At 37.6% G+C, this 14,161-nt stretch overlaps 1 protein-coding gene and 1 non-coding gene across 2 annotated transcripts; both read left to right on the plus strand.

Annotated features, from left to right (window-relative positions):
- The first annotated feature begins 5,274 nt into the window (after nt 1-5,274).
- Nucleotides 5,275-6,542, plus strand: LOC122641086 (trans-resveratrol di-O-methyltransferase-like). The gene is made up of 2 exons (XM_043834404.1): nt 5,275-6,123; nt 6,209-6,542. The coding sequence occupies exons 1-2, from the start codon at nt 5,347-5,349 to the stop codon at nt 6,518-6,520; spliced, it is 1,089 nt and encodes a 362-aa protein (XP_043690339.1). The 5' UTR covers nt 5,275-5,346; the 3' UTR covers nt 6,521-6,542.
- A 1,234-nt stretch (nt 6,543-7,776) lies between these two features.
- TRNAT-UGU lies at nt 7,777-7,848 on the plus strand. The gene has a single exon. It is a non-coding gene; the product is annotated as a tRNA-Thr (tRNA).
- Nucleotides 7,849-14,161: the final 6,313 nt, after the last annotated feature.

Consider the following 14,161-nt stretch of genomic DNA (forward strand, 5'->3'; position numbering starts at 1 on the left):
ATGTGTGTTTCTTTTCATGGTGGTAGAGTAACTTTGTTTGTTAGCTCTTATTATTTTGGTTGTGCTTATTTAGTCAATGGCATGTATAGATTAAGTTTAGCAAATGAGGTAATTAATTAAGTTGGTTCAAATTTGCTTGATCCTAAAATATTACATTGCAGATTAGGACATGTGAATTATAAAAAATTTCTCAAACTAGCTAAAACTCATAATTTGCCATTAGACACTTCGATTAAATTTGACAGATGTGAAGTATGTGCTCAAACCAAAATTACTATAAAACATTTCTGTTTGATTTCTAGGAGTACACAACTTCTTGAATTAATATATTCTGACCTTTGTGATTTTAAAAGTTTTACTACTAGAGGTGGTTGGAAGTATTTAATCACTTTTATAGACGATTTCTCTAGGTATTGGCATATTTATCTGTTAAAATCGAAAGATGAAGCTTTTGAAAAATTTAAAATTTTCAAGAACCTAGTAGAAAATCAATTGAACTTAAACATTAAAAGACTTAGAAGTGATAGAGGAGGAGAATATAAATTGTCAGAGTTCAATGAATTTTGTGCATCTCAGGGCATAATACTTGAAACTACTACTCCTTACTCGCCTCAATCAAACGACATAGCTATACATAAGAACATGACGTTGATAGAAATGTTAAACTCCATGTTATTGACAGCTGGCATGCCTGTTTGTTATTAGGGAGAAGCAGTGTTGATTGCCAATCACATTCTGAATAGGTTACTACACTCTAAGTTGATTTCTACTCCTTATGAAATTTGGCATAACCATCCCTTTAGATTTGACACTATTAAAATTTGGGGCTGTATAGCTTATGTAAGGATACAAGACCTTAGGAGACCTAAGGTGGAAACCAAAACCAACACTTATGTGTATCTAGGATGTGCAGAAGACAGTACTGCAGACCAATTTTTGGATCTCTCAACCAATATTGTGATAGAATCTAGGGATGCTGTGTTTTTTGAGGATAAATTTCTCAAAAACAAAGGCATGACCTTACCAGGTCTTACAGGAATGGTTATAGAATCACCTTTGGAATCTGAACCAATTGTTTCTGACACTCATCCCACAATGCTCCCTGAATCAGAGTCTAGACGTGTTTCTACTAGGGATCGAGTACCCAAGAATTTTGGTGAGGACTTTGTGACTTACCATTTAGAGGCTGATCCATCCAACTTTAAGGAAATGATGAGATCTAGGGACTCACTATTATGGAAAGAAGCTATTGATGAAGAAATGAGCTCTTTAATACATAATAAGACCTGACAGTTTGTTGATTTGCCTAAAAGGGTTAAAATGATAGACTGCAAATGGGGTTTGAAGAAGAAATTTATCATGATGGATCTATAGCCCGGTATAAAGCACGCTTAGTAGCTAAAACCTATATTCAAGTTAGTGGGATAGATTATTTTGATATCTATTTACCGGTTTGTCACTTGGCTACGATAAGGATTCATTTTGCTTTGGCATCTATTGACCACTATGTTGTGTGTCAAATGAATGTGAAAATGACTTCCTTAATGGATACCTAATGGAGAAATCTATATAAACCAACCTGAAGGGTTTGTCATGGAAGGTTTTGAAAGGAGAGTTTATAAGTTGAACAAATCTCTATATGGTCTAAAACAAGCACCTAAATTATGGCATGAAAAGTTTGACAAAACAGTAAAGAACTTTGGTTTTCATACCAGTATCTCGGATAAATGCCTTTACTTTCAGTTTGTGTCAAATAAGATTACGATTATTTGCTTGTATGTAAATGACATGTTGATTCTTGGTTTTGATCATTCTGTAGTGAGTGACATTAAAACAACATTGTTTAAAGAATTCGACATGAAAGATCTTGGTGTAGTAGACACCATTCTTGGTATGAAAATAAGTTTTGATAGGCAAGGGATCGCTCTTAGCCAAACTCATTACATTGAGAAACTACTTTCTAAATGGGGATACAGTAGGCTTATATTTATACTGTTGAAAAAAAAATGGGGATACAGTGATTGCAAACTGATTGAGACACCTTATGACTATAACCAACGGTTGAAACCTAATACAGTTGAAACTGTGAATTAGTTGGATTATTCTAAACTGATTGGTAGTCTCATGTATGCAATGAACTGTACTAGACCAGATATAGCCTTTACAATAGGCATACTGAGTCGATTCACTAGTAATCTTGACAAAGAGCATTGGGATGCTCTGACGAGGCTCATGAGATATCTTAAGGGTACTCTAACGTATGCCTTACACTATACTGGATATCCTTCAATTTTGGAAGGATATTCTGATGCATCGTGATGTTCAAATTTGGGAGACAGTAAATCTACCGGTGGATATGTATTTACAATGGGTGGAGGAACTGTTGCATGAAAATCCAAGAGATAGACTTGTATTGCTTTATTTTCTATGGAATCGGAACTTGTTGTTCTAGCTTCTGCAAGAGATGAAGTAGAGTGGATCAAAGACCTGATTATGGATATTCCATTGAGAAGTTTGAAGTTAAACTCTCTATCTATATTCTGTGATAATCAAACTACGAAAGAGATAGTTAATAACTCACTCTTTAATGGAAAGAGGAGGCATATCAGGCTGAAACAGGCCATGCTGAATTATCTGACTGAATATGAAATCATTATTTTGATCGATGTGCAATCGAAGGATAATATGGAAGATGCTCCTACAAAGGGACTGAACAAAGATCGAACATTCAAAACTGCGGGAGAAATGGGATTAAAGACCTTTCAGGCAGGTCTTAATCTAATCCTATGTTATTTTGAATTATTCGAATCTCATCTATCATCTAGCCATAATAAGCATTTGTGACAATTTACATATTTCTGATAATCTGGTAAGATTACTAAGTATGGAGGTTTGTGAAACCATTCCAATTCTGATGGTGTAGTAAATTTCTATATGACGTTTCCTTATTTTGTTATTCCACAAAGAAATATGAAAATTATTTTGATATGTTTTGTTGATATTATGCTTGTCTTTCAGTCCTTCATAATATGATGTGTCATTCCAAACTTAATGATACAACATCTATGATTGCTATGACAATTATAATATTCCAAAAGGTAACATGATATGGTCCTTCTGAAAGAGACTATATAGGGTCTTGTTCTTGTATAGAAACTTGACAAAGATAATGCTTATTGTTGAATTTTGATTCATTTTCTGCCATTATATGAATTGCACTACGTTCTTCTTGTTAAACTACATACTCTTAAATCTTTATGCAAATGATTGAATTCATTTGTCTTATGAAATTCATATTTGATAAATTACAGAGAATGACGAAGATGGAGGAGAACGTTTAAATCTGGATCTCAATGATGATTAAATACTTGAAGAATAAAGTCATTAAGGATTGCAAGGATCTTTTTCTTTTTAATTTTTCACCTGCGTGTGGAACTTCTTGTTGTTTAGGTTTAGATTCGATCTAAAACTCAAAGGTTCTATTTCTTGAAGTTTACTTTATGATCCGTTAAAGTTTTAAATATTCTGTTTATTTGGTACAATATTGCGTTTGAACAATGTTTATCTATTCTTGGTGCTGACTATATGTAGAACATAGGAGGAGATTGTTGGTTATATTCTATAACTCTAATATATGTTCTAATATAAGTTTACTTGAATAAGGAATCAGGCTATGGTGGGCCCCACTGGATAAAACCCATCTAACCTAAAACCCTAGTCTTTCCTATAAATACTAACTGGAGGCAGCAACCTGTTTATTCCAAACTTGATATGCATGGTGTATTGCTTTAAGCAACCTTGTGCTTAAACCCTAAACCCTCACAATTTTTAGGCTATTACAATAGGTAATCGACAAAGCACCGACGAACCGAAAGAAATTACACGTTTATGGAACGCCCCACTTTTTATTTAGAACTTATAATATTCTTCCACTATCCTTAATTATAGAATGTAACCAATTACTAATACATCTTCACTCTCAACTTTTCATACTAAAACGTGACTCGCAGGCTGTCTTTAGGTAGATAACATAGTAAAAACATATCGCAACAGCCATGAGCATTTTATTCCACCTGTTGTCACAGTTAAGAGCTGCACTAGTATCCTATTAATGACTTTTAGAAAAATGTTAACAGAAAATGATGTAGAAGAAAATGGAAATCATAAACAAACAATCACAAGGATTTTTGTGGTTCAGTAATATTACCTACGTCCACACTTTACCATCAATGAAGAATAGGGCTATAGTCGCTTGACTTCATGCCTCTCTCTGATTAATTAAAGAGTAAGAAACATCACTATAAATTTATAGCGAAACCCTATAAGTAATGAGAGAGGGTTCCTTTCGACACCGAGTGCAGTTTTGGATGAAGGAGGGTGGCAGAATAGGAAATTTTGTCAAATAGTGGGATATATTTAGGACTTTTTAGAAGGTGGTGCTACAGTGGGGCCATGTAGTTTCGGCCCAGACACTGGCGTCATCGGGATCTTTCCCATAAGTAATTTACCGGAATACCGATATAACCCTAAATTAGTTATTCTTGGGGCCTACCGCCCCGAACCCCAACCATGGACCTGCCAATTCGTTAACCATAGTAACGAAGATAAATACGCGAGACCCACCTATTCCTCTGGGTCTCTTAATGGCCCTTCGGAATCAATCTAGTTATACAAGCGCCAGAATACAAGACATTGTACCCCAACATGTATATATACCAAGCTTAATTAAACAGATTAAAATCCTCTGCAGTGCGGGTATTTGGTGGTGCACTCCAGTGCGACCTTGAGAGCTCGACTTATGGAAGAAGCTTCATCCAACGGTGCGAACTTGATGCAAAGTAGTTTTTTCTTTCTTTGCTTTCTTCTTGAGCTCGGCACAATTGGATGTGGCATCTTCCACGTGTCCAGCTCTTAAGCCCGTACTGCAATGCACCGCCAGATTAGGATACCACACAGGATTTTTTTCCTAATAGCTAAACTTATCTAACCTGATCCCAATCCTGTTATTGGAACTATGTTTTAATATTTCTAGGGAATGACATATATTAAATAAGTTCAAAGTTTTAAACACAAGGTTGGGATGGATTAGATTTGAAATTAGGTGGACCATGAGCATATGACGCTGTACCCCCGTTTCCCTACATTAGTGGAAAAGTAGGAACATATCTCATTGCCCATCCATTGTCATTATTTTAATATTAAACTTAGCTATAATGGGAAAGAAAAAATCACATACCCTTTTTCCACTTTGAACTCCTATAGATGTATATAGCATCAGTCTCACCTCTCAACATAACCTAGATTTGAGTAAGAGCAGAGAGATTTCTTGAAATAGTGAGAAAATAAATGGATCTCATTGAGAAAGAGAGTGGGGAGGAGTTGTTCCATGCTCAAGCTCATATATGGAACCATATATTTGGCTTCATAAACTCTATGTCCCTTGGATGTGCAGTTCAGCTAGGTATACCAGACATTGTTCACAACCATCCCCAACCCATCACCCTCTCTGAACTGGTCATGAAGCTTGCCATCCCAAAGACCAAGACTGCTTGTCTGTTTCGCCTCATGCGCTTATTGGTGCACTCTGGTTTCTTTGCAACTCGAGAAGTCTGCAAATATCAGGAAGAAGAAGAAGAAGGATATGTGCTCACACCTTCTTCTAGGATTCTCCTTAAGGATAATGCCAAGAGTATGTCACCCTTCTTGCGAGCAATGCTTGATCCGATATTGTTGACTCCTTGGAATTTCCTTAGTGCATGGTTCCAGGGAGATGGTCTTAATCCATTTGAGACCGCACATGGGAGGAACTTGTGGGACTATGCAGGTGAAGACAATGAGTTTAACAAATTCTTCAACGAAGCAATGGCAAGCGATGCTAGATTGGTGATGAGTGTGGTTGTTACAGAGTGCAAAGTTGTGTTTGAAGGGTTAAAGTCATTGATTGATGTAGGAGGTGGGACAGGAACTGTGGCTAAGACCATTGCTGAAACCTTCCCAAGCTTGAAATGTTCAGTGTTTGACCTACCACATGTGGTTGCTACTTTGGAAGGCAATGAGAACCTAAATTATATTAAAGGTGACATGTTTGAATCCATCCCTCACGCAGATGCAGTTCTGCTCAAGGCAAGTGAATTCCCTCTTCTTTTTATTTTTCTTTTGAAGGCAAAGATGTTTGGTTCCTAACTTCATATGGACTTTGAAATGATAGTGGATTCTGCATGACTGGAATGATGAGCAATGCATAAAGATATTGAAGGGATGCAAAGAAGCGATCTCTGGAGGGGACATGGAAGGAAACTCGGGGAAGGTGATCATCATAGAAATGGTGGTTGAGGATAGGAAGGTAGATCACAAGTCAACAGAAACCCAGCTCTTCTTTGATATGTTAATGATGACTTTGGTCACTGGAAAAGAAAGGACAGAGAAAGAATGGGAGAAGCTTTTCTTGGAGTCAGGATTTACTCACTATAAGATCACTCCTCTCTTGGGTTTAAGGTCTCTCATTGAAGTCTACCCTTAGTAGGGGCTACATGAATTGCAATTTGTGGTTAATTATAAGGTTCATCGGTCAAATTATTTTTGATGTTTGTCTCGTTTAATTTGAGATTCTTAATGCAAGTGTGGTGATATATGGTCAGTCTTTAGTGGTGGCCACCTTCAATAATGGACTCACCGTTCCAGCTTTTGTTTTTTGGATTTGGTGAGAATTTTGTTGGCTTGTAAAATTTTATATTTCAGGGCGTGGATAATGATGTGCTTTATCATCTACAACAAAAGATATTGTTACCAGATTCGGGTAAAACCCGATCCATAGGCCCACTTGGAGTTGACGTGGGGCCATGGCCCATTAGGGTTCGGGGGTCCACTAGGTGCTCCCTCCCTCAATATATGAAGATGGAGATAGAGAGGCAGCCATACGTGAGTAAGCAGCCTGTCTTCTCTAACTCGGACTTTCGTCTCTCTATCTTTCTCCTTCTTTGGTTACGTGAAGGAGTGTATCTTTTAGGGATTCCATCTTTTTCTTCGTCTCAAAGTAATCCTCAATGGCGTTTTCTGAGTCTTTGCCTGCTCAGATTGATAAGCAAGCATTGATTACAGGTAAGAGGACGGATTAATCTCAAATGGGTTTTTTTTTCCCTTTTCTTTTTCCTTTAATTTTGTGATTTATCCTCATTCTCTTTTTCCTTGTTCTTGCGTTTTTATGGTTTACTAAAGGATGGTTTACTATAGGATAAGGGTGAGAGTAAAATGAACATTTTCATTTAAACAGTAATAACAGACTAACATTGTCATGTTTCAGGGGGTGTCAAGTAATTTTTGAAATGTTAGTGATGATAAACAAAATGGCTTTCTACCAAAAAAAAAAAAAATTGATAAACAAAATGGCCATAGTCTAGGGGGTATCCAAGTAATTTTCTCTAGGTAATCGACAATGCACTGACGACCCAAAAGAATGGGAGAAGCTTTTCTTGGAGTCTGGATTTACTCCTATAAGATCACTCCTCTCTTGGGTGTGAGGTCTCTCATTGAAATCTATTATCGCCCCCAGTACTAGGGGCGGTCCTGTGCGCCACCCATGTGTGCACAGTGGGTCCCACCGTGCACACATGGGTGGTGCCCAACCGCACGATGCGCACAGCGCCCCCCATTACTGGGGGCGATAAAGATCCCCCTTAGTAGGCTCTACATGAATTGGTTTAATTATAAGTTTCTTTGGTTAAATCATTTAAAAATGTTTTCTTGTTTAATTTGAGATCTTCTAATTGAAGTACCTGTGCCTCTATAGCTCAGTGGTTGAGCGTCAGTCTTGTAAACTGAAGGTCTGTAGTTCGATCCTGCATGCAGGCATTTGGCAACCGTTATATTTTAAAAACTAAGGATTCTTAATGTAAGTTTGGTGATCTAATTGTCAGTTTTTATTGGTGGCCCACCTTCAACAATGGACGGACCGTTCCAGCTTTTAGATTTTTTTGGATTTGGTGTGGAGTTTTGTTCCAGCTTATAGTATTTTATATTTTAAAGAAGAGTGGCTGGTCGCTGTGCGACCCATATTTTCGTTAAACGCAGCGTCTAACGCTGCAGATCAAGATTAACCGTTGATGTCTTATGAATGAAATCTTAACCGTTGGTGATATTTATAATGAACATCCTAAGGTTACCAGTATCACCTCCTATCTCTGGTTATAAAAAGGACTTAAACGTCATTTGGTCGCTCACATGACTCTATGCCGTCTCTGGCGATAAACCTGCTGGAGACGGATCCGTCTGCGGAGAAAGATGAAATCTTCCTTGTTGGGGATTCAGGGTTCTTTTGTAGCTTCTAGCCCTGTGATGCCTTCCCCTAGAGATATCTCTGTGGATGCTAACCCGTTTCTTTGGTTTCTGTTCTTAAGATATTCTGGGGGTGTCTTCGTATCCAATGCAAGTGATATCAGGTGAACTAGCACATATGATCAAATCTGGGGATGTAAGTGAAAAACCCAGACCTGGAAACATGACCATAATTAAACAAACCTCCACAAACCTATACAGAACATCAAATTTCAAGACTTGGGAAGCAGGGAGTATAGCGTAAGATTCAAATCCATTACTTTCTTTATAAAAATTTCCCCGGAATTTTCCATCTTAATAGTTTTCTTTGCTCTATTTTTGCCAAAAAATAATCCACCCGATCTGCAGAACACATATGCCAGTTGTGAAAATGACTTAAATGGGGATTACCTGCTGTTTAGAGCTCTCGAATTTCCGCTGACACCGGTGAGAATAGACGAAATGGGGGTATTTCTCACAAAAGAAGGAAGAACAACGTCGGAAAAAGGGTTTTCCCCACCACCGGCCGAGAAGAAGACCGTTTGATGAGTTTTTTTTTTCTTCCTCATCTGCTCCTCTGATCGGTTAAGGGAAAAGTGTTAGCAGGTTATGGGTTCACATGTTGAACGACACACATGATTTTGGATTGAAATCAACGGTTATCTTGATCCGTTGCGTTTGACGTTGCGTTTAACGAAAACATGGGTCTGATAAGCATATTCATGTGTGAAATTATTCTATTTTATTCTGTATTTTTATCTGCTTAGAATGGAGTTATTCAAGTATTTTTCTGTATTTTTAGGATACATGAGTATTTTTAGCATATTGGAAGTATTGGAGAAAAAAAGTGTATTTTTGGAATCTAAATTGAGAAAACCAATTTGGAGGAGTTTAACACTATACAAGCCCAGCCCAATGAAGAACTCTTGTATTTTCAAGTTCAGGGGGTGATCCCCATCTAGCTCCACCGAATTTGGTCTCAGGGGTATATTGATCATTTTGCATGAGGATGATGCAAGCAAAGTCGAGCTTTATTTTGTGGGCCATATGTAATTTTAGAAGTTTTGGAGGAGCAAAATGTAAAAAAAGCATTACAGGATCATGTGCATAAAAGATGCTAAATGAAAGGATTTGATGTAATCTAGGCACTAGTTTACCCATGGATCGACTCACATGTGATCAAGGGTGAGATGGAAAGAAGTTTCACTGAAGACTTATCGGCATAATCGTAGTTTCAGAAAATTAAGAAATTTTTAGAAAATATCCGATATTGAACTTTTATGATCCGAAACATTAATTGAGGCAACTTTAATTATCGAATTGGGTCCATCCATGACCAGGATGTAGAGATATTTTCAAAAAAAAGATTTTGATCAAATTTAAAATATAGGTTGAGTTTTAGATTTAAATACTCTAATTCTATTTCTCTTCCCTATCACCCTCACACATGTTCCCTCTTTCCTTCTTTTTCTCCTCTCCCTCACAAATCCCTCATGGGTCCATCTTTCTTAATTCCATTCCACTTTTTTCTCTCTTTCCTCTAGTATCTTTCCAACTGTCTAATCCCTCACGTTTCTCTCACCCAATCCCTTTCAACCCCAAAATCTTTTATACTTTTTAAAAAAACCCCTCACGGTCTCTACGCCTCAATTAATCTTTCTAGGTTTCCCTTCCTTCGAGATAGATTTTTGAAATCTACTGAGGACAATTGGATGGAGGGAGGGGGGATTTTCACGGTACAACAGCACCATTACCGAACCAGCATCTTCTCCATCATCATCTTCTTCCAATGTTTTTCTTCTTGGATAGCAACTCGTAGAGATTGCCAAGCACTCCTCCATCCAACGCCCCCATTGAGTAACATCGATCAACATTGCATCAGTCCAGCCTCTTGTGTTTTGACTCCATGGAAGGTCACCATTTCTGCCCCATGTCTCTTAGCACCATGAACGGCTAAGTATTTTTTATCTTTAGGTGTAGATAAACCAATGGTAGTTGTTGTTTAAAATTCTGATTTGCATTCTTAATTGCTTGATGTTGAGACTCCATCCCTACTTGGATGATTTTTAATTGATGTACTTAATTGAAGAATTTTGATTCTGTGATTCATTATTTTTCCTTCAAGCAATAATATTATTTTCTTATGTAGTTGTATCAATGATGGATTATAGTTGAATGAGCTAGTTGTACCAAGCCCTTAAGCAAAGGACAATAGTATTCATCAAGATAATCCATACCTAGGAAGTACCCTACATTTTGTGGTGTTATTAGACCTGTGGTAGTAATAAACCGAAGCATGCATCAGAATTGAATAATAATTCCATTGGGGATTCGAACCCTAAGGATAGCCTTTTAGGATTATATGGGTATTTTGGTAAATTATTTATACAGAAAAGGTCCCTAAGACGCCAGTGTCCAGACCGAAACTGCACACCCCCACCCCAAACTTTATAGCACCTCTTCTAAAAAGTCCTAAACATGCCCTCTATTTGACAAAATTTCATATTCTACTTATGTAGAGGAGATATCAGCACAATTCCTACACCTTAGACTGGAAAAAGGTGATACAGTCTGATAGAAAGTACTAAATTTCCAAGGGCCAACTTCCGAGAGGCATAACTTTGCCCATACTCTTTCGATTTACAAGTGAACTAGGTAGAGCATGGGCATTCCTCCGAAATTCCTTTTGTTTTCAAGGCCCCATATGGTGTTCTAAAGTTTTGGCACCATCTTTTGAATCTTGAAATTCGGCGCACTTTTTGAATTTTGAATTTTGATGCATTTTTTGAATTTCAACTTATACTTTGACCTATTATATAAGATATCTTTGGAGCTTGTGATCATTGATGAGCATATTTATATGTGAATTTATTGCCTTTATTTATTGTATTTTAATTATTAGAACAGTGCTGCCCGAGGTATTTTTCTGAGTTTTCAGGTATTAGATTTATTTTGCCTGAAATTAGAGAATTCGAGCTTAAAAATATGAAAGACACCAATCTCAGGCCAAGATCGAGGGAGCTGGACCATTATGAGCCAGAACCAGTCCCATCTTGAACCAAGTTTTGAAGACCAAAGTGCAGTCCATATTTCCATCGATTTTTCAGAAAGTGTATTTTTGACCAAGGTCTATTTGTTGGTGACATCTAAAATTCAAGATTTTTGGAGTAAAGCCCAAGTCAAAGCTAGCTATCGAATCATGGAAAGAAATTTGGAGTGAATCTCTCTCTCTCTCTCTCTCTCAAAATATCTGTTTTTCTTTCTTTCATATTTTCTCTCCCTTTTCCCAAATCTCTTTCCTAAAATCTCTCCTCCCTCCCACGTTTTCTCTCTCTCCCATCTCTCTTGCTTTAAAAAAAAAAAAACAATAAAGGAATGAAAGAAAACATGAGAGGGGGGAGATATTTCCTTTTTTTTTTTTTTAAGTTTTCTCTTCCTTCTTTCTTTCTCTCCAATTTCTTTTCCTTTTTTTTCTCATGCCACCTCACCTCCTCCCTCCAATGATTTTGGCCTCTCCCTCCTCTATAAAAGGATCAGCCCCATCATTAATAAATATTCTTCTCTCATTCTCTCATTCTCTATTCTTCCTCTTAAAAAAGGGATTCATTCTTCTTAGTCTTTTTAGCTTTCTCTCTCTTTTCTAGTTTCTTTGTCTAAGCTTAGAATTTCAATGTAATTTTGTCTTTTTAATTCCTAGGTCTAATATAATTGAGGATTTTTAATGCCCATCCCCTTCTTCCATTGATGTACTTCAAGTTTTTGATTCAAGTTTAAGGTTGAAATTTTTTCTTCAATGGTTCAAGTTCAAGTTAAGCTAAGTTCTTTAATCTTTTGATTTTATTTTTTATAATTTAGTTTTAATGTTCTCTTCATCAACCCTCTCTCCTTCCATCGATTTTCCCATGGCCAACTAACCCTCAAGTCTTGGGGTGGGATGAAGCCATGAGGGAAGGATTAGTTGATGATTTGCATGCTTGTGTATTAATGGACATGTTCATTGTTTGGGCTTACAATTGTTGACCGCTCCATTGTGCCTGTCATCCTATTGGACTATATGCAATATTGCCGCCGTAGCCATTGTGACACTATTCATGTTCATGATTTTAAGATCTAATTGTGTATTAAATACGTACTACTCATAGGATATGTTAACCCTTTTTGCCGCATCTCCTATAGACCTAGACTATGATATATACAATGCTTTGATGTGTTGATCATTGACTTACCCTAAACTTGTGGTGGATTCCATCCCCAAGAGCCCATCTCAATTTCAATCTACCCATCTCATTCTCTTACTTTTTGTCTTAATTTTGTTTACCCTAGTTTATCTTAGTTTCTTAATTTGATAGTTGATCTTGGAATTTTTCTTAGTTTAAGTTTAGAGATATAAATTGCTTGTTGAGTACACTTTGCCTATATTGAGAGTAAAGATTTAAGCAACCCGACCTCCCTGAGTTTGACCCCTAGCTACAGCTGATACTGTGCGTTTGCAGTTATTTTTCTTATCAAACAATCATCTTAAAAAATTGGCAGATAATACGGTTTTTGCAGCCTTCATGCAGGGGAGATTTGTTAAAGCCAATGGTTCGCTTACAAAATCAATAGGTTGATCAACGATCCTTCCAGGGCTTTGCAAGGTTTGGGGGTTTGTAAACTCGACAGAACGTTGGGTGGTTGGAAATGGAAACTCCATTAAATTCTGGTATGATAAATGGATTGGAGACCACAACGTTGAGGATTTAATGCTGTCTTCTCAATTCCCCAGTCCCTCTCTACGTTGGTCTCGGATTTTTTGGAGGAAGGAACTTGGGATTTTTCGGCGACAACAGTCCTTGCTCTTTAAAATATTTTTTCAATCATCCAAGGCATGGATATCTTTGTTACTAGTAGGAGTGATTGTCGTGTCTGGGCTCACACTAAATCTGGGATTTTTTCGGTGGCATCGGCCTGGGAGGCTTTGAGGGTCAAGGCTGCTCCTTCTACGTGGGGTTGGACGATTTGGCAAAGAAATTTGCAACCCCGTACCTCTGTATTTGGGTGGTGTTTGGTGCATGGTGCTCTTCCAACTGATGACAAAGTGCGTCGTAGGGCAGGGGCACTGGTGTCCAGGTGTGATCTTTGTGGTGATGATAGTGAATCTGGAAACCATATTTTTATCGACTGTGCTTTCTCGAGTAATATTTGGAGGGAAATCCTTTATTACTTCAATGAGAGTTGGTGCGGTTTTCCATTTATTGAGCTTCTCTTTTCTAGGTGGCGAAGAAAATCTAAGGTCGTTCCCCTGCCCAAAATTTGGGGGTCTCTTATTATTATTATTTGTCACCAGATATGGTTGGAGCGTAACAGCCGGAGATATGAAAATTGGAGAAGAACCCATTCCCAAGTGATAAATTTGTCCAAAACCTGATCCTTGCTTGGAAGATGCGAGTTGCTATCACCAAATCACCAGCAAAAAATATTATAGAGGTGAAGTGGAAATAGCCATCTACAGGGTGGTGGAAATTAAGCATTGATGGTTCCTCGTTGGGAAATCCAGGGTCTGCAAGAGCTGGTGGGATTTTTCGGATCCCCTTTGACACTCCTATTAGATGTTTTGCTACCTTTCAAGGGGTAAGAACAAACTTCATGGCAGAAATGGCGGCTTTCTTGGTGAGAATAAAGGAAGCTCGGGAGTTATGCATTTCCAAGCTCTGGATTGTAGGTGACTCTACAGCTACAGTTACTGCTATCCTCTCCCGCAAGATCCTTTGGTGTTTTATGTAGATTTGGTGGTCAATTTCTCCTTACCTTGATTCTATTCAATGGAGAATCACCCATTGCTATAGGGAAGCTAACATGCTAGTAGATGCTT

This window comes from Telopea speciosissima, chromosome 9, assembly GCF_018873765.1.
Source record: "Telopea speciosissima isolate NSW1024214 ecotype Mountain lineage chromosome 9, Tspe_v1, whole genome shotgun sequence".
Lineage (NCBI taxonomy): Eukaryota > Viridiplantae > Streptophyta > Magnoliopsida > Proteales > Proteaceae > Telopea > Telopea speciosissima.